The sequence below is a fragment of the Rattus norvegicus genome, chromosome 9, assembly GCF_021556685.1.
Source record: "Rattus norvegicus strain SHRSP/BbbUtx chromosome 9, alternate assembly SHRSP_T2T, whole genome shotgun sequence".
Classification (NCBI taxonomy): Eukaryota; Metazoa; Chordata; class Mammalia; order Rodentia; family Muridae; genus Rattus; species Rattus norvegicus.
The window spans coordinates 57,787,063-57,807,124 of record NC_141542.1 but is presented as its reverse complement, the minus strand read 5'-3'; the positions used below and the strand labels follow the sequence as shown (position 1 = coordinate 57,807,124).

Sequence of the window (20,062 nt, the reverse complement as noted above, 5' to 3'; positions counted from 1 at the left end):
TTCAGAGCAAATCAAGCAGTTGATAGAGGAAATTTGAATTTTAAAATGTACTTTGTCATGTCCTTTGCCAAGTTGCCTGAGGACTGGCGCACCCGGCCACTCCAGCACTCACAGAAAGCATTGACGGAACCCACGTTACACACAGGGAAATGCTAAAGGCCCCAGACTCCTTACGTGGTAGTAGCACTACCGTAAACAGGGGACTCTCCACAGGAAACTGTCTTTGGAAATGAGCCCCAGAATGATCTATGTTATTTCACAAACCACAGAAACATGTATGGAGAAATACGAAATGAACTGGCTTGGCTTCAGTTGTGAAAGCAAATTTACCTTTAGAGACCAAGACCTCTCACCTACTCTGCACTGGTTAGTTCTAACCATTCTGGTCCATGTGCACACTGCGCTTAAGTCTGGATTGAATAAAGACAGCAGTGCACCTAGCTGTCAACCAACCTGTGGCTGACCATTCTTTTTAGTCTTGCAGATATTGGCGCACCTAACAGGCCAGTTCTGACATCACCTGGGCGCGGCATAGAAATATGAAACTCTGAGCTTGTGAGTGGCTGTCATATTGTATCATGGGGAGTCCATTATCTTATGTGTGGCAAAGCTTGACCAACTGGGTTAGGGTGAACTTCGCCAAGAAGGACATAATTTCTCCTCTCCCACATCCATGTTCACTATACTGTATATGTTCCAGAATATTCTCCCAAGAATATTCAGGCTGTCAGCAGGATTTGTGATCAACCTCAGAAGCTCCTCGCTGCTCATTTTAGACATGATGTTGATATCTGTCGAAGCTATCTGTCTAAGCTCCACCCCCACAGCTACCTGGCAACAGCCAGGTATGCTCCGCCCCACAGTTGCCTGGCAACAGCCAGCTGTGCCTGATACTATATAAGGGGCTGCTTGGCCCCTCCTCGCTCACTTGCTCTTGGTTCTTCTTTTCTTCTCTGCTCTCTTGCTCTCTTCCCTCTGTCCCCTCTCTCCCCTCCCCACCCCCTTCCCTCCACTTGCCCGTGGCCCCGCCTCCTTTGCTCCTCCCCTCTTCTACTCTTCTTCTCTCATTAAACCTCTCCGCTTGGAACCATGTTGGCTTGGTGTGTTCTGTCTGGACTCTGGCCGAGGTTTCAACCCCAACACACATCATTCAAAGTTCTAGCACAGGGATGTTCGAGTAGGTGGGGAGGTGGGGAGGTAGGAAAACCGAAGCACTCACTTTCCAGAATTAAAACACAACAGCGAAGACATGAAGTTCCCTGGCTGGTTGTCAGCACCAATCCCGACAGCCTCCACCCCTGGCTGTGCTGATCTGGGGGAAAGGGGTCCTGATGTGTCATCTGGTGGGTTCCCCTGTTCTGCAGAGTTGAGTCACTCCTCCTCTGTCTCTTGCTGACAAAACTCAACCTCTCAGCCAGTCAGCTCTATCAGACTGTGTAACTAAGGCAAGGTAGTAGTCACACTTCTGGGAGTTAGAGTGAGTCAGAGGCACGAACACCAAGGGGCCAGCGGGGCCAGAGCTTCCAGAAACACCACACGAAATAATGTCACGCTGTCTGAGTCAACAGAGAAAGAAAGAGGAGCACTCCTATCTACTCCAGAAGAAATAAGTGGTGTGGTCTCCTCACACAGGGTCAGCCAGGGAAAAAGGCAAGCACCTCAGAGTGTATTGGGCTGGCCAGGCAAGGACCATGGCTATACCTCACCACTGTTAAGTGTCAAACCCAGGACAAAGGGCTGAGGTACCTATCAAAGCTGGCCGTCAGGTTCTCCCTGTATCCCTCAGTCCCTACCTGTCGCAGGATTGTCCTGACTGAACTGGTATACCCTGCCCCCAACCTGAACTCTCCAAGGGGATGGACTGACCTCTCTCCAGCTACCCTTCCCTATAAATGCCAACTCTCTTGGTTACTTGGTCCCTTTGCCTACTCTCTTAGCCCACGCTGCCCTCTTGGTCAGCAGCTGCTCTCCCCTCTCCTCAAGGCTTTGGATTCCCCCTGATGTCCCTGCCTAGCCCCTCCCCCCACCACACACATTATGCTCCCCTTTTATCTACAATACATTTTCTCCTCCACCGTATGGAGGAGCTGTCACATTCTTTTCTATTTCTTTCTTCCTTTTCATTTAGCCATCAACACTGGGCTACACCCCGGCCTCTGAGTTACCAATTTTTGAATTCTGACATTTAGCTAAATACAGTTTGAATTATAGCATCTGTGTTTTATCAACCACGAGTACACAATAATTTGCGTGGTGACTTTTGGCACAAACAGCTGCTTAGAATGAACGCCTTTTTTTTCTTTTGATTAGCTGCTCTGAATGTGTTTGGACTCTGAGTTCCTCCATTCTCTTGCTCCTGTTCAAGAAAGATGTTTGGCCTAAAATGATATGCATTTACTCATCCCAATGCACATGTCATCTGTATAGATTTCTCTTGTCTTTTTTACTAGTCTTTACAGGCAAATAAGGGACATCAAAGCAGATTGAATGGTTTGTTGGGTTTGTTTGTTTTTGTTTGTTTTCAGGGCCTCACTAGATCCCATTCATTCTGACACTTTTTAAAAAAACTACATCGTGTTTCAACCTGAATGGAGAGAAATGCTGGTTCTGGAACACACGGAGACATTTCTGTGTCAAACAAAATGGTGGCAAGACAGAGACACAGTGAGGGCACCCAGCAGAGCAGGGGAAGATAGGTTTGACCTTCAGAGCAGGCTTTGACCTTCAGAGCAGCAATGAAGGGCCCCGTGGTGCCTCAGGTTCCTGCTGAGCACAAAGAAACAGGTTCCTTCCTTTCCCTTTGTCCCTCCTGTGCCTCATTCCCTCCCTCTCTCCTTTCCTTCCTCTCCCTCTTTATGACCCTCCCCTTCTGTAGCTGAGAGAAAGATTAAAACATCTTTCTCACCTCACCCAACCACCCAGTGGAGAGCTCTGAGTAAGTTCAGGCAGGTCTCATTTGGAAAATGAGATGTAAATTACCTTAGGTACCAAGTGCAAGTTTTCCCCGGAGGAGAGCATCCACTGTATGACCCATTGAACTTTAAGGGGGTTGGGGGATGAACAGTCTGCTCCAGCAGACATCTTACTTCTCATATGTATGCATCAAGGAGGAGGATGGCCCACTGGCTCCTAGAGCAGGGTGGGCCACTGACACCCTCTGCTGCCACCTAGTGACTATTTCCTGGGTGCTACCTGCATTCCAGCCTATTGGCGAAGGAGTCTGATAATCACAGGCAAATCTCTTCTCTGACACACATGAAGTCCTGCTGAGACACAGCACACTAAATTTTCCATCCAAGAAAAAGGATTACTCCCATATAACAGTAAGAGAAGAACATCTAAAGAGGTCACTCGGGTGGGAGGGCAGCAATTTTGCGGCTCTCCTCCCAAGGACCACCACACACACTTACCATCTGGAGCCTGGGCAGTGTGGAAGGTACTCCTATACCAAAGCACGATGTCGACCTTAAAGGTGTTGTAGATGTACAGAATGGACACGGCCAGAAGTAGGAAAGCCATGAGACCTCCTATGAGGTAAGCCCGGAAGTCTGGAGCTACAAATGACAGAAGTCAGTGGCCAAAGGTTAGTTTTAGCTCCACACTTACAGAGCTCTTAGTCAAAGTCAGGTAGGAGACACGAGGATGCTGTTTGAATCTGTCTCTAAGTTTCCTTGTGAGCATATGAGTTGGATAAGTTTAATTCCCACCATGAAGGTTGGGTCTCCTTGAAAACCGGGAAACCCTGGGCATTGATACAGGAACAACAGGACTCCGGGCTGCATGGGAACTGTCTTAGGGCGTGTGGGTCCAGGTACCTTCGTGGGGTACAATCTGACTGTATCTAGAATGTCCCCCAGGGATTCCCCCTGGAGAATCTGGATTTCAGTCCCACCATACTGCTTTCCAAGACCCTCAGAGCTGAGCAGAGGGACTCCTAGTAAAAAATGGTAAATACAAGTGGCCCTCTGCTCAGAAACCGGCTGGGCTGGCTCCACAGGACAGTCCTCATGCAGCCCTCCCCAGGGCTCCTGAAGTCAGGGCCACTGTCTGTCTGAGAGTTCCTGAAGTGGTGCTCCATGCCTGCCCTGCTATGAGAGTGTGCTGCACAGCGTCCTGATGACAGGCGAGGGAGCAGACCCCAGGGGGGAGAATCAGTTACTCCAGAAGGGAAGTCCTGGTTGCTTCCCGAACAGCTCCTGAATGCCACAGAGAGGAACCAAGCAGCACCCTAACAAGCCACAGCCCAAAAGGGAGCTGCCAGAGGAGCGGTGCCTAGGAATGAGGGAAGAGAAAAAGCGAACCTGCCACATAAACCACTTCCCTCATCAGGCCATTCAGGTTCTCCACTCACCCTGGAAGGGGGGTTGTGGGTTGGGTAGGGCGAGGGAGAAGTGTTTGAGTCTCCCATGGCGGAGAAGTGCTTCCGGTTTATAAAATCTTCAAGAAGTAAGTTATCAAATCCTTCTCAGGCCACACATACAGTAAACATCTGAGGGCCTAAGATTTCCTGCATATTGTTGCATTCCTTTAGATATAAGAGCATGATAGAATACAAAGACAAAAGACATACTTGGTACCGCCCCACCCCAAATCAGTCCATTGAGCAAGTCCCTCTGCAGCCAGTGGACACTGATCTGCAGGCCGTTGCCCAATCTGGCCCTCCCCCATCTTTATAACCTTTGTCATCTGCCTTCTAACCATGAGATGGCTTCTCCCCTGTGTCTATCCTCTGCTCATTTTTGCCAGCTCTTATCAGACTTGTGTGAGCAACAGTGTCTCTCCCTTTGGGAGGATCTAGTCTGGGAGAGTGTAAGCCCATGATAGCGATCTTGGAATTATAAACTGTGATATGACTATTCCATGACTAAGCCCACAGAACTTAATGAGATTCAAAGAACCCTTGGCAGCCGAAGTGTGGTCTGACTGTTCCTTGCACTGAGTAGTGTGGACATGTTTGGCTCTGTGAACGTGCTCAAAGATGATGACATGGAATTGTCTTATTAGCTAAGAAGCTCAGATGAGTAGAGACTTTGAAGTGGAAATAAACGTAAAGCTCACTGCTGGTATACCAAATACTCTTATTAAGAATAGGATTTGTATGGGCTCAAAAGATGGTTCAGAGGTTAAGAATACTGGCTGCTTTTCCAAAGGACTTGGGTCCAAATCCCAACTTCTTGTAACTCCAGTTCCAAGAGATCTGATGCCTTCTGATTTCCATGGGCACTGGGCATTCACATGGTGCATGTATATATGTGCAAGCAAAACATGCATACAAGTAAAATCTTAAATAGAATGGGATTTGTCATCTGAGCTCTCAGACCATCCATCAGCAGCCTCCAGACATGAGAGTGTAGGATAAATGGTGATTAAAAGACACAGAAGAAGAAGAAGAAGAAGAAGAAAAGTAAAAGCTTTCACGGAAACCATTCTAGTGATCCAGCTCCTAATGAATCAAGTAAGACTCAAATCTGCAGATATCTTCAGAAGCAAAGAATTTGAGGAAGTCAAATGAAGAAGCCGCCAGCGTGCAAACCAAGTTTAGACTTAAGAGGGCGAGGTTCCTAAGAACTCAAGGCAAACAGAACAAGGTATGTGTGACCAACCACTGAAAAGCCATCACGTGGGGAGATGGAGTGAGCACCTGGAGAAACCAAGATAAATTTACCAGGAGTTTCCTAAGAAGGGTCCAAAGAGAAGGAAAAAAGAGGGCCTTCTGCTCCCCCATGACTGGCAGGTCCTAGTTTGGTTTTTCTTCTCCTTGTTGTTGTTTTTGTTGTTGTTGTTGTTGTTGTTGTTGTTGTTGTTGTTGTTGTTGTTGTTGTTGTTCCTTATTCTGCAGCTGGACATGATAACTGGGCCAATGTGAACCCTGACCACTGTGCCCTGGGCTTCCCAATGGCACCAAATAGACCTGTCTGGAGCCTGTCAGCCCCATCGCAGGGCAATTATCTTGCTGATACGGATGACATGGGAAGGGTGGAGCCTCACCCGGATATGAAGGCCATCCTCTCCACAACTTTTTACCATGTACTTGTTGCCACAAATCCGGGCAACCTCCAGTGATTCAGAAGAAAGCTCTTGCGATTCATCTGATGGTATGTGGCCACAAAGTGGGAATTCATCCACTTTTGCTTCCTTCTGTCCCAACTCAAAGACATGGATCTTAGCGTCAGGGACACCATGGCAGAAAAGAGACTTTGGGTATGGCTTGTTCTTACAATACCAGTAACATTGGACTCTTCTGGGGTGTCTGAAGATAGTGACAATGTACTCATATACATACAATAAATAAATTGCTCTCTCTCGCGCTCTCTCTCTCTCTCTCTCTCTCTCTTTCTTGCTCTAAGTGCTTGTCCCCCACCTCTTTCTCTCCATAATGACTTCCCTGGCCTCAATCCATGGGTCAAATAAACTCACCAACCCAAGAGCAGCCTCCCAATAAACTTGCCTATCTATATTGTATTTTTAAAATGCTCTTTTCCTCTGGTGTACTACTGATGATCCTACTGAGGTGTTAACTTGTTAATTGGTAACATTAGCCCCTCTGAGCCTGGACTTGGCCTCAAAATCCTCCCAACATAGTGCCTCCAGGTAGTTAGCCTGAACAAAGCCTGTCTTGGCTCTCTCGGGGTTAGGTAATGAGATCTTGGGTTCAGAGTCCATCTTAGAGAACCTGACCTAAGGTTGAGCTCTCTAGCACCAGTTTCTAGGTTATTCCCCAGCAAACCTGTGCTTCCAGGCTACAAGCCCCACTCCAGGCACTTCACTTCCTAACAACCAACAATCAGGGGGGAAGCAGAGGTTAAGTTTATGGTTTGGCTCCCAGCACCAGCCGAGCAACAAGATTCCGTGATAGCCTCCCTATCAGATGTGTGCCAGGTTTGAGACTTCCTCACTTGCTTGCCATTTCCTATAAAACCTCGTTAGGTTAGAGCTTAGGCTGTCACCTTCCCTCTCTGCTATGTCAGAGACTGCATTGTGGCCCAAGCTGACTCTTGAAAAAGAGACCCTGGTCTGACTGCAACCTGAGTCGACTCCTTAGTGGTCTTTTGGTGCTCGAGAGTGAGGCCCAAAAGTAATGGAATAAATAAGCAGTCAAGCTTACATATTAAATTAGATTGAGACTGAAACCATGTTAGATATCACGGAACGTCCCCAAAGTGTGTCCTACAGTGAGATTTTTCTCCCTTCTCTGGGGTTGACCCTACATCACTTTCTCTGACCTTTCTAAGACGGGCCTGTTTTTGGCTCAAAGCTGAGAACCTGGAATGTCTTCAGGTTCTTCTCTGCTTCTTGGCTGAGAAAACATATCCTTACTAGATTAAAGTCAGCTACCTCATCAAAATATGGCACCTTTGGAAGGGGCTTCTTTGGTCTGACTGTGATCTGCAGGGCAGACAAAGAATATGGCTGAGAAGCTAGTGAGTGGAGTTCTATAAGGAAGGCCCAGAATGCCAAGCCAAGAATGTCTCTTCTATCTCAGGAAGAAATTAAGTGTCTCTAATGTCGAGCCAGGGAATGGTAGGGTTTCCCCTATCCTCAGAGAAATAACTTATACTGGACTAGAGAAAGTTCTCCAGTCAAGGACATCATTTGGAAAACTAATACAATCATCCAAACAGCACACAACACAATAATGGCCCAAACCATACTAGTACCAACTATAGTAACCCGTTATTTTAGACCTCGCTGGTTGCCTCGGTTTGCTTTGCAGAATTATCTCACTTGATTCTCTTACTCTCTGCTTTGTGGGGAGCGAGTATGAACTGGTACAGTTACCACGTGGCATGATAAGGCATCATATAGTAAAGCTGATGCCTGACCAGAGTTCATTGAGCAATTCTACTCTAAAAAAGTATCATAAGGAATGCTCCCACGTGGGGCACACAGGAACTTTCACAGTGTTATTACTTGTCCCAGTCTGGAAACAACCCAAATGACCACATATTTTTTATGCAACCGGTGAAAGGCGACCTGGTTGTTGAGTAGAGTAAGATTCAGATGGGAAAACAGTGACGTGCTACGTTATCTATGCACCAACATTTCCCAAGTATCTCAGGAAAGAATCAAGCCACAGAAGAAATAATGCCATCTAACACTCTTAATATAAAGCCCCTAAGCAGGCAAAAATATAAACTATTTTTAGGGAAATCAACAAATATCACAAAGGGGACAAAAAAAAAAAACAACTTTCCTGCAAGCGGGAGGTATACAGGTCAAAGCAGGAAATAGATATTTCACTGAAGAAGTGCATGGAGTCCTTTCCAGCTCCATGTTCATCCCTTGTCCCTAATGCACATGGTAATCTCATTTGAATTTCATTGGCAGTGTAACCGTTGTGTGTATTTTGTGTGTATATTATGTTTGACAATAAAAAAAGAAAATTCCAATTTGTTCTCAAAACGTTTTCCCCACTGTCCAATTACAGGTAAGAGGACTCAGATACTGGGTGATCAATCACACAGTCCCCCTAGTGCTGAAGCCAGGGCTTAAACACAGAAACGTTAATGTTTATATCCTAGATTGGAAGCACCCCACCATCTAGCCAAATAGTTGAATGGGCATGTGGGACAGATGTAGCAGGCAGGCCTGTAGAAGATGAGACACATTAGTCAGCCATTATCACAAGAAAGGGTCAAGATGACACCAGATTCTGATCCTATAGTACATGGGAAATATGGGGGTCTATTTATCAAAGGTAAGAAAACAAAGTTAGGACGTTAAATATATTCTTCATCTTGTTTCTTAAATCTGTAGACTAGTAAAGAGCAGGTAAGGCCACGAAGTTGCCATGAGGGAAAAGAGAACACAGTTGGATACAAGAATGTATTTGCATCTACCTTTGGGTAATGGAAGCCACAGAGAGAAGAAGGTTGCCAGGGGTGAGGATGGAGAGGTTAAAGGGGTGCTTGTCAGTGAATTCCTGAGAAAAGAGTATCTTGAAAAGCCAGAAGGACAAGTAGGTAGTGGACACAGACAGGCTTAATGCTCCTTCCACCCAACCCAAGCACAAGGGACCCCAAGAGATGGAGACAAGGAAGCCAGTACTGTATGTCTACTCATACTGATGTAACCAGAGAGAGAATGAGCCTAGCCCAAGGTCATTAGAGAGAAACCATGTATACTTTTCTGGAATTTCAGTGTGAAAAACAAAAACAAAAACAAAAACTCAATGATGATGAAGATGGGTCAGCCTAAACCACACTTTGATAGAATCACAGCTTTATCCCAAGACAGCTATCTGACCCAGCACCATCTTAAATGAAATGGTGTGCCTGAGTTCTCTATCTTGACTATCAGATATTTTATTTTTAACGTAGGGGTGCACCAAGTTCTCTATTTGGTACCCCCTGTTGCCTCCTACTGAAGATATGACATCATTTGTCATTAGTAAGCCTTCCCTAGTCATGGATTTCAATGCTCTGAGCAGCAGGTGAGACACTGGGCTTTACCTGGGCGTTTCAGAATGATGTAGGCTGCGGACACGCCAGCGTGGCATGTGAAAGGATGGCCGTAGTCCTCCATTTTCACTTCTAAGAATGTTATGTTCACTGTGTACAGAATGTGATTCCTCAGAGACAGATTGGTTCTAAGGAAGAAAGAGCCATCCATTAATACACAAGCCATCACCCAACGTAAGGTATAGTTCATCTTCCACAAATAATTTGTTGGGTTTTTTCCCTTACAGAACTCTCTGGCCATTGTTTTACTCTAAGAATACGTATGAGAGTGACTGAATGCATAGAGATTCTGTAGATGTATTTGCATTTTCTCCTGGACAGTCATGAGAAAGGGTGGTTCTGCTAATGACAGCCCCATGTGCAGCTCTTACGGGCATGTTCTGTTCCCCACACTATATCCTAATGTGTCCACACAGCAAGCCTCACCCTGAGCACGCTGAGGACCTTAGTCCTGATTCTGTTGACATCACATATAATCATAGCACCATAATTTGTGCTTAAATACCACTGACTATGCACCGTCTCCCACAAGAAACTCTGCAGTGATCTTCATGTTGCTAACTCCTCACTGAAAGCCACCAACTCGCAATGTCATTGGATGGGACAGGCTGGATTTGAGTGGAAGCTGACACACATAGGCTGTTTCTCTAAGTTAGAGTTCATATTGCGCTGACATTGATTCGTTCAGAAACATAGACATCTTGCATTTGCCCAAACCAGATGCCTGGTGACACACAGCACACACTGATCAGTAAAAGACAAGAGAAGGGGCTGGGGATTTAGCTCAGTGGTAGAGCGCTTGCCTAGCAAGCGCAAGGCCTTGGGTTCGGTCCCCAGCCCTGGAAAAAAAGAACCAAAAAAAAAAAAAAAAAAGACAAGAGAAGAAATGCCAAGTCTGGTGGAACCGTCCATCAAAAGCAGTGGTACTGGCGTTTCCGTACAGGTAGAGTAACTCTTACACCTACTCGATTCCTTCCTGGATGCGTTTGGAGTCGTTGTAGTAATCGTCCACCAGGGTGTTGTTAACTCGCCAGCATCTGAGGTTCGTATTCTCCTTCGTGTCTGTTATATTGCAGTCCACAATGAGGGTGGAGCCTGGAGCGATCAAGTTTACAAACACTGACTGGAAATGCTACCAACTTCTCAAATTGTCAAGACTTCTCAACATTAACAACATCTTGTTAACAAATATGCTTTGTCTTTGAGCCTGACATATCTTAACTGCCATAGCATTCCCCCAGGTTGATGGCCATGTGGCTGATTCTCCTTCTGCATAAGATCCAGGGAGAGCAAGGAGAAGCCTTTGTGCTGCAAAGAGATCTGCACACACTGCCCAACAGCCACACCTCTGAGGAAAGTCTCCCACAGCATGAGACTTACATAATACTTCATCGACCCCCACAGACGACTGCATAGTCCTTTATTGTCTACCCAGTGTTCCCTGCTCATTTCCCTCCTGGTCTGTACTGGGGATCTTTGAAATAATTGAGCAAAGCAGAAAACTAGAAGGTAGTTCTTGTGTGTCAGATGAGAAACTCAGGTTCAGACAGACAGAGTAAATTCCTGTAAGGTGACACATGCTTTGGAGGGAGTCCCTTACCCTATGTCTACACACATCCCAAATCATAATTAATAAATTTAATAAATATATCATTCAGTTTAATGAGGTCCACTTCATCTTTCAAGAGGAGTTATTTTTCATATATGGTATTTTATAATTTATTCTAATGTATAACATGTTTAATAAGAACCATGATTATAGCTAAATATCTGTGGGTTATAATAAACTAAACATTCAGAAGAAAACTATATTTTGAGAATTCTGGAGTTTCCCACATTGCATTTCCTTCCTTTAGTTTGCACTGAATGCACATTTATCCCCAGATTCTGGCTCCTGTTGCTTACCATTTACCTTCACAGGCCCGTCTTTGCTGTTTCACAGTGGAATACATACTTTTCTTTATTTCTTCTAAAATCGAGATCTACTCATTTGTGTTGTATTTATTTCTCATATTTGATACTTGATTGAGAATCTTCTTGGAACTCTCTTATGCATGCTTCCTGAGGCTCACATGAATATATTCTCTCTGTGTGTGTGTGTGTGTGTGTGTGTGTGTGTGTGTGTGTGTGTGTGTGTGTGTGTGTATGCATATACTTCTGTGCATATGGTAGGTATGCATAACCTCCAGCATTGTGGTGGCTACATCAATAGTCAATTTCACAGGATTGTGAATTATTTTTATATTGTGTACTAGAGGGGTCAAGTTTCATTTTACTCTATATTAAATCTAATAGGCAAGTACTATTTATTTAAACAGTTTTAATTTCCCAGTTCAGTATGATAGTATACATCTATAATCCTAGCACTCAGGGAGATGGGGGCAAGATCAGGAGTTCAAGACCAGCCTGGGCTACGTGTAACTCTCTCCTTTTAAACATTATAATTTATCGACTTCTCTGTAATCTTTATAAAAAAAAAAAAACAAAAGCCTGGTGTGTGTGAGTCTACCTTTGATCTTTTTCTTCAATTATATAGACTGTATAAATGTTTTAGCCTCCTAATACATCTTGAAACCATTAGTCTTCCAATCTAGTTCTTAATCATTTAAAATTCTTGGATTCTTATAAAGCCAAAACAAGGTCAGAAAGTTATGGAAGAGAACACAGTAATCTGATTTTTTTAATCCATTGAGAGACCTATAAAAAGGTCAATACTTGACTGTGAACATTGTTCCTCTGTGTGTACAAGTTTTTTTTTTTTTTTTTTTTTTAACCAGCCTTGGCTACGTAGTGAACTTAAGACCAGTGTAATTTTTTTTCTTTTAAATTAACTTTTATTTGATTTTTTTTTATTAACTTGAGTATTTCTTATATACATTTCAAGTGTTATTCCCTTTCCCGGTTTCCGGGCAAACATCCTCCTCCCCCCTCCCCTTCCTTATGGGTGTCCCCCTCCCAACCCTCCCCCCATTGCCGCCCTCCCCCCATAGTCTAGTTCACTGGGGGTTCAGTCTTAGCAGGACCCAGGGCTTCCCCTTCCACTGGTGCTCTTACTAGGATATTCATTGCTACCTATGAGGTCAGAGTCCAGGGTCAGTCCATGTATAGTCTTTAGGTAGTGGCTTAGTCCCTGGAAGCTCTGGTTGCTTGACATTGTTGTACTTTTGGGGTCTCGAGCCCCTTCAAGCTCTTCCAGTTCTTTCTCTGATTCCTTCAACGGGGGCCTATTCTCAGTTCAGTGGTTTGCTGCTGGCATTCGCCTCTGTATTTGCTGTATTCTGGCTGTGTCTCTCAGGAGCGATCTACATCAGGTTCCTGTAGGCCTGCACTTCTTTGCTTCGTCCATCCTCTCTAATTGGGTGGCTATATATGTATGGGTCATATGTGGGGCAGGCTCTGAATGGGTGTTCCTTCAGTCTCTGTTTTAATCTTTGCCTCTCCCTTCCCTGCCAAGGGTATTCTTTTTCCTCATTTAAAGAAGGAGTGAAGCATTCACATTTTGATCATCCGTCTTGAGTTTCGTTTGTTCTAGGGATCTAGGGTAATTCAAGCATTTGGGCTAATAGCCACTTATCAATGAGTGCATACCATGTATGTCTTTCTGTGAATGGGTTAGCTCACTCAGGATGATGTTTTCCAGTTCCAACCATTTGCCTACGAATTTCATAAACTCGTTGTTTTTGATAGCTGAGTAATATTCCATTGTGTAGATGTACCACATTTTCTGAATCCATTCCTCTGTTGAAGGGCATCTGGGTTCTTTCCAGTTTCTGGCTATTATAAATAAGGCTGCGATGAACATAGTGGAGCACGTGTCTCTTTTGTATGTTGAGGAATCTTTTGGGTATATGCCCAAGAGAGGTATAGCTGGATCCTCAGGCAGTTCAATGTCCAATTTTCTGAGGAACCTCCAGACTGATTTCCAGAATGGTTGTACCAGTCTGCAATCCCACCAACAATGGAGGAGTGTTCCTCTTTCTCCACATCCTCGCCAGCATCTGCTGTCACCTGAGTTTTTGATCTTAGCCATTCTCACTGGTGTGAGGTGAAATCTCAGGGTTGTTTTGATTTGCATTTCCCTTATGACTAAAGATGTTGAACATTTCTTTAGGTGTTTCTCAGCCATTCGGCATTCCTCAGCTGTGAATTCTTTGTTTAGCTCTGAACCCCATTTTTTAATAGGGTTATTTGTTTCCCTGCGGTCTAACTTCTTGAGTTCTTTGTATATTTTGGATATAAGGCCTCTATCTGTTGTAGGATAGGTAAAGATCTTTTCCCAATCTGTTGGTTGCCGTTTTGTCCTAACCACAGTGTCCTTTGCCTTACAGAAGCTTTGCAGTTTTATGAGATCCCATTTGTCGATTCTTGATCTTAGAGCGTAAGCCATTGGTGTTTTGTTCAGGAAATTTTTTCCAGTGCCCATGTGTTCCAGATGCTTCCCTAGTTTTTCTTCTATTAGTTTGAGTGTGTCTGGTTTGATGTGGAGGTCCTTGATCCACTTGGACTTAAGCTTTGTACAGGGTGATAAGGATGGATCGATCTGCATTCTTCTACATGTTGCCCTCCAGTTGAACCAGCACCATTTGCTGAAAATGCTATCTTTTTTCCATTGGATGGTTTTGGCTCCTTTGTCAAAAATCAAGTGACCATACGTGTGTGCGTTCATTTCTGGGTCTTCAATTCTATTCCATTGGTCTATCTGTCTGTCTCTGTACCAATACCATGCAGTTTTTATCACTATTGCTCTGTAATACTGCTTGAGTTCAGGGATAGTGATTCCCCCTGACGTCCTTTTATTGTTGAGGATAGCTTTAGCTATCCTGGGTTTTTTGTTATTCCAGATGAATTTGCAAATTGTTCTGTCTAACTCTTTGAAGAATTGGATTGGTATTTTGATGGGGATTGCATTGAATCTGTAGATCGCTTTTGGTAAAATGGCCATTTTTACTATATTAATCCTGCCAATCCATGAGCATGGGAGATCTTTCCATCTTCTGAGGTCTTCTTCAATTTCTTTCCTCAGTGTCTTGAAGTTCTTATTGTACAGATCTTTTACTTGCTTGGTTAAAGTCACACCGAGGTACTTTATATTATTTGGGTCTATTATGAAGGGTGTCGTTTCCCTAATTTCTTTCTCGGCTTGTTTCTCTTTTGTATAGAGGAAGGCAACTGATTTATTTGAGTTAATTTTATACCCAGTCACTTTGCTGAAGTTGTTTATCAGCTTTAGTAGTTCTCTGGTGGAACTTTTGGGATCACTTAAATATACTATCATGTCATCTGCAAATAGTGATATTTTGACCTCTTCTTTTCCGATCTGTATCCCCTTGATCTCCTTTTGTTGTCTGATTGCTCTGGCTAGAACTTCAAGAACTATATTGAATAAGTAGGGAGAGAGTGGGCAGCCTTGTCTAGTCCCAGATTTTAGTGGGATTGCTTCAAGTTTCTCTCCATTTAGTTTAATGTTAGCAACTGGTTTGCTGTATATGGCTTTTACTATGTTTAGGTATGGGCCTTGAATTCCTCTTCTTTCCAGGACTTTTATCATGAAGGGGTGTTGAATTTTGTCAAATGCTTTCTCAGCATCTAATGAAATGATCATGTGGTTCTGTTCTTTCAGTTTGTTTATATAATGGATCACGTTGATGGTTTTCCGTATATTAAACCATCCCTGCATGCCTGGGATGAAGCCTACTTGATCATGGTGGATGATTGTTTTGATGTGCTCTTGAATTCGGTTTGCCAGAATTTTATTGAGTATTTTTGCGTCGATATTCATAAGGGAAATTGGTCTGAAGTTCTCTTTCTTTGTTGTGTCTTTGTGTGGTTTAGGTATAAGAGTAATTGTGGCTTCGTAGAAGGAATTCGGTAGTGCTCCATCTGTTTCAATTTTGTGGAATAGTTTGGATAATATTGGTATGAGGTCTTCTATGAAGGTTTGATAGAATTCTGCACTAAACCCGTCTGGACCTGGGCTCTTTTTGGTTGGGAGACCTTTAATGACTGCTTCTATTTCCTTAGGAGTTATGGGGTTGTTTAACTGGTTTATCTGTTCCTGATTTAACTTCGATACCTGGTATCTGTCTAGGAAATTGTCCATTTCCTGAAGATTTTCAAGTTTTGTTGAATATAGGTTTTTATAGTAAGATCTGATGATTTTTTGAATTTCCTCTGAATCTGTAGTTATGTCTCCCTTTTCATTTCTGATTTTGTTAATTTGGACACACTCTCTGTGTCCTCTCATTAGTCTGGCTAAGGGTTTATCTATCTTGTTGATTTTCTCAAAGAACCAACTTTTGGTTCTGTTGATTCTTTCTATGGTCCTTTTTTGTTTCTACTTGGTTGATTTCAGCTCTGAGTTTGATTATTTCCTGCCTTCTACTCCTCCTGGGTGTATTTGCTTCTTTTTGTTCTAGAGCTTTTAGGTGTGCTGTCAAGCTGCTGACATATGCTCTTTCCTGTTTCTTTCTGCAGGCACTCAGCGCTATGAGTTTTCCTCTTAGCACAGCTTTCATTGTGTCCCATAAGTTTGGGTATGTTGTACCTTCATTTTCATTAAATTCTAAAAAGTTTTAAATTTCTTTCTTTATTTCTTCCTTGACCAGGTTATCATTGAGTAGAGCATTGTTCAATTTCCACGTATATGTGGGCATTCTTCCCTTATTGTTATTGAAGACCAGTTTTAGGCCGTGGTGGTCCGATAGCACGCATGGGATTATTTCTATCTTTCTGTACCTGTTGAGGCCCGTTTTTTGACCAATTATATGGTCAATTTTGGAGAAAGTGCCATGAGGAGCTGAGAAGAAGGTATATCCTTTTGCTTTAGGATAGAATGTTCTATAAATATCCGTTAAGTCCATTTGGCTCATGACTTCTCTTAGTCTGTTGACATCACTGTTTAATTTCTGTTTCCATGATCTGTCCATTGATGAGAGTGGGGTGTTGAAATCTCCCACTATTATTGTGTGAGGTGCAATGTGTGTTTTGAGCTTTAGTAAGGTTTCTTTTACGTATGTAGGTGCCCTTGTATTTGGGGCATAGATATTTAGGATTGAGAGTTCATCTTGGTGGATTTTTCCTTTGATGAATATGAAGTGTCCTTCCTTATCTTTTTTGATGACTTTTAGCTGGAAATTGATTTTATTTGATATTAGAATGGCTACTCCAGCTTGCTTCTTCTGACCATTTGCTTGGAAAGTTGTTTTCCAGCCTTTCACTCTGAGGTAGTGTCTGTCTTTGTCTCTGAGGTGTGTTTCCTGTAGGCAGCAGAATGCAGGGTCCTCGTTGCGTATCCAGTTTGTTAATCTATGTCTTTTTATTGGGGAGTTGAGGCCATTGATATTGAGAGATATTAAGGAATAGTGATTATTGCTTCCCGTTATATTCATATTTGGATGTAAGGTTATGTTTGTGTGCTTTCATTCTCTTTGTTTTGTTGCCAAGACGATTAGTTTCTTGCTTCTTCTAGGGTATAGCTTGCCTCCTTATGTTGGGCTTTACCATTTATTATCCTTTGTAGTGCTGGATTTGTAGAAAGATATTGTGTAAATTTGGTTTTGTCATGGAATATCTTGGTTTCTCCATCAATGTTAATTGAGAGTTTTGCTGGATACAGTAACCTGGGCTGGCATTTGTGTTCTCTTAGGGTCTGTATGACGTCAGTCCAGGATCTTCTGGCCTTCATAGTTTCTGGCGAGAAGTCTGGTGTGATTCTGATAGGTCTGCCTTTATATGTTACTTGACCTTTTTCCCTTACTGCTTTTAATATTCTTTCTTTATTTTGTGCGTTTGGTGTTTTGACAATTATGTGACGGGAGGTGTTTCTTTTCTGGTCCAATCTATTTGGAGTTCTGTAGGCTTCTTGTATGTCTATGGGTATCTCTTTTTTTAGGTTAGGGAAGTTTTCTTCTATGATTTTGTTGAAGATATTTACTGGTCCTTTGAGCTGGGAGTCTTCACTCTCTTCTATACCTATTATCCTTAGGTTTGATCTTCTCATTGAGTCCTGGATTTCCTGTATGTTTTGGACCAGTAGCTTTTTCCGCTTTACATTATCCTTGACAGTTGAGTCAATGATCTCTATGGAATCTTCTGCTCCTGAGATTCTCTCTTCCATCTCTTGTATTCTGTTGGTGAAGCTTGTATCTACAGCTCCTTGTCTCTTCTTTTGGTTTTCTATATCCAGGGCTGTTTCCCTGTGTTCTTTCTTGATTGCTTCTATTTCCATCCTCAATTCCTTCAACTGTTTGATTGTGTTTTCCTGGAATTCTTTCAGGGATTTTTGTGTCTCCTCTCTATGGGCTTCTGCTTGTTTATTTATGTTTTCCTGGAATTCTTTCAGGCATTTTTGCGATTCCTCTCTGTAGGCTTCTACTTGTTCTCTAAGGGAGTTCTTCACGTCTTTCTTGAAGTCCTCCAGCATCATGATGTGTACAAGTTTTTAAGGCCACCCTATATTAAGTATTTACATATTCAAAAATGAAATTTTGTCATCACACCTCTACTGGCCTAATAATAAAGCTTTTGCCTTAATATCTGTCTTGATATCAACATATTTATACCAAAATTCTTGGAAAAGGTGCTCTTGGTGCATCAGAGATGGGTGGCAAAGGGGAGTGCCCAATGGGACAAACATTTGCCAACACGTAATCCTCTGTAGTACCTCTGTCCCCAAGAAAACAGTCTGGCAGAGTCATTTACACAACAATATCGTGTTAATATCAAGATACTAGACTAGTAATTCAAAGGTGTAAAACCGGCTTTGAAGGTTTTATTGTATCAGAAGAGTCTTAAAGTAAAAATACTAGTTATTATGGCATTTTTAGATCATTTTCTTAGAATAGTTACATAGAAAAAAATCCTTCAACATGATTATGCTTACCCTCCTTCTTAAAATCTTCACTATTCCTGCCTCTCATGTGCATAGTGTGTATATGTATGTACATTGTGGGTATAGGTATGTGTTTTGGTAAGTTTATATGTATGGGGGATGTGTTTGCATGTGTGTATGGCATGTGAAGGTGTCATCCCTCAGAAACTGCCCATGTTATTTTTTTTTTTAGTTAAAATTTCTCATTAGCCTGGAACTTACCAAATAAGCTAGGCTAGTTGACCAGTAAGCCCTAGGGATGTACATGTTTGTACCTTTCCTATAAGCATTTGATACCACACACTGCTTTTTTACATGGTTTCTAGCAATCAAACTCTGGACTTCATGCTTACTCCACATTTTGCCTGCAGAGCTGTCTGTCTAACCCAGTAGTTCTCAATCTTCCTAATGCCGAGACCCATTAATAGAGTTTCTCAGGTTGCAATGAACATCAACCATATTTTTTTATTTTATTGCTACTTCATAACTGTGACTTTTTTCCAACTCTTATGAACCATAATGTAAATATCTGATATGTGACCCTCCCAATGGAGTCACAACCCACAGGTGTAGCCCACTGCTGTAGCCCCTGCAAGTTTTTTAATTTTCTAAATATATTGGCTACAAATTTCAAAAGAAATGGAGAGACAAAGTTGATTAAATTATTAATAGCTAGTCTTCGTAGGTGTCTGTGAAGTCTGTGTGTGTCCACATGGCAAGGAAGTCAGTACACCAGTGTGCTGTTAAGATTTCAGAGCTCTCCAACCATTTTAAAGAGCGTCTAAAAACAATCTGACCTGGGCCTTTCAAGCAGATTTGTTTGTCCTTAGCACTGTTTTGCAGATGTTCACATTTCTGAGTCTGCTATTTGGTGTTTGAATTCCTTGGAGGTTTAAGTCCTTCCTGTCACAGCCACCGGCCTTCCTCCTGAACCTGCTCTGAGACCTGTTCCTCCACTACCACCATTAGCAGAAGCAGTAAATACATTGTTTCTACTTTCACCTTTGTTACTTAGTTGCTGTTTAGAAAGAAACCTAAGTGTTTTGATTATTCCTGCACTTAATTATAATGGTATTAAAAAACCAATATCTTTTGGGAGCAGCACTGGCCGCGTGCCACTACATTTGATTGGCAGTGTCTCACTGGCAGTATTTTGTGAATGGACTCTATGACTTTACTTCTAACCAAAAAAGCTAATAATTAGAAAATGTGGTTTGTTTAACTTTTCTTTCTTTTAGATTTTTAAAATTCTAATTGAAAAAATAGGAATGGTATATTTTTAAACAGTACAACATGATGTTTCTATGTGTTTATGTGTTTACGCTATGGAGTAACTAAATCATGCTATCCTGGCTGGTTTTGTGTCAACTTCAAACAAGCTACAGTTACCTGAAAGGACATAACCTTAATTGAGAAAAAGGCCTCCATGAGATCCAGCTGTAGGGAATTTTCTCAATTAGTGATCAGTGGGTGAGGACCCAGCTCATGATGGGTGGTGCCATCCCTGGGCTGATGATCTTGGGTTCAATAAGAAAGCAGGCTCAGCAAGCCATGAGGAGTAAGCCAGTAAACAGCGCCCCTCCATGGCCCCTGCATCAGCTCTTGATTTCATGTTCCTGCCCTGTTTGATTTCCTATCCTGATTTCCATTGATGATGAACAGTGCTATGGAGGTGTAAGTTGCACAAACCCTTTTCTCCCCAACTTGCTCTGGTCATGGAGTTTCATTGCAG

General features: G+C 42.8%; 1 protein-coding gene across 3 annotated transcripts in view; it reads right to left on the bottom strand.

Moving 5' to 3' along the window:
- Positions 1-20,062, bottom strand: part of Il1rl2 (interleukin 1 receptor-like 2) — a 47,128-nt gene that overhangs the window by 7,150 nt on the left and 19,916 nt on the right. For all 3 annotated transcript variants that reach the window (XM_087564674.1, NM_133575.2, XM_087564675.1), the window contains 3 exon segments: positions 10,427-10,556; positions 9,453-9,589; positions 3,411-3,554 (listed from right to left, as the gene is read on the bottom strand). In XM_087564674.1, the coding sequence (XP_087420800.1) occupies positions 3,411-3,554; positions 9,453-9,589; positions 10,427-10,556 (411 nt within the window).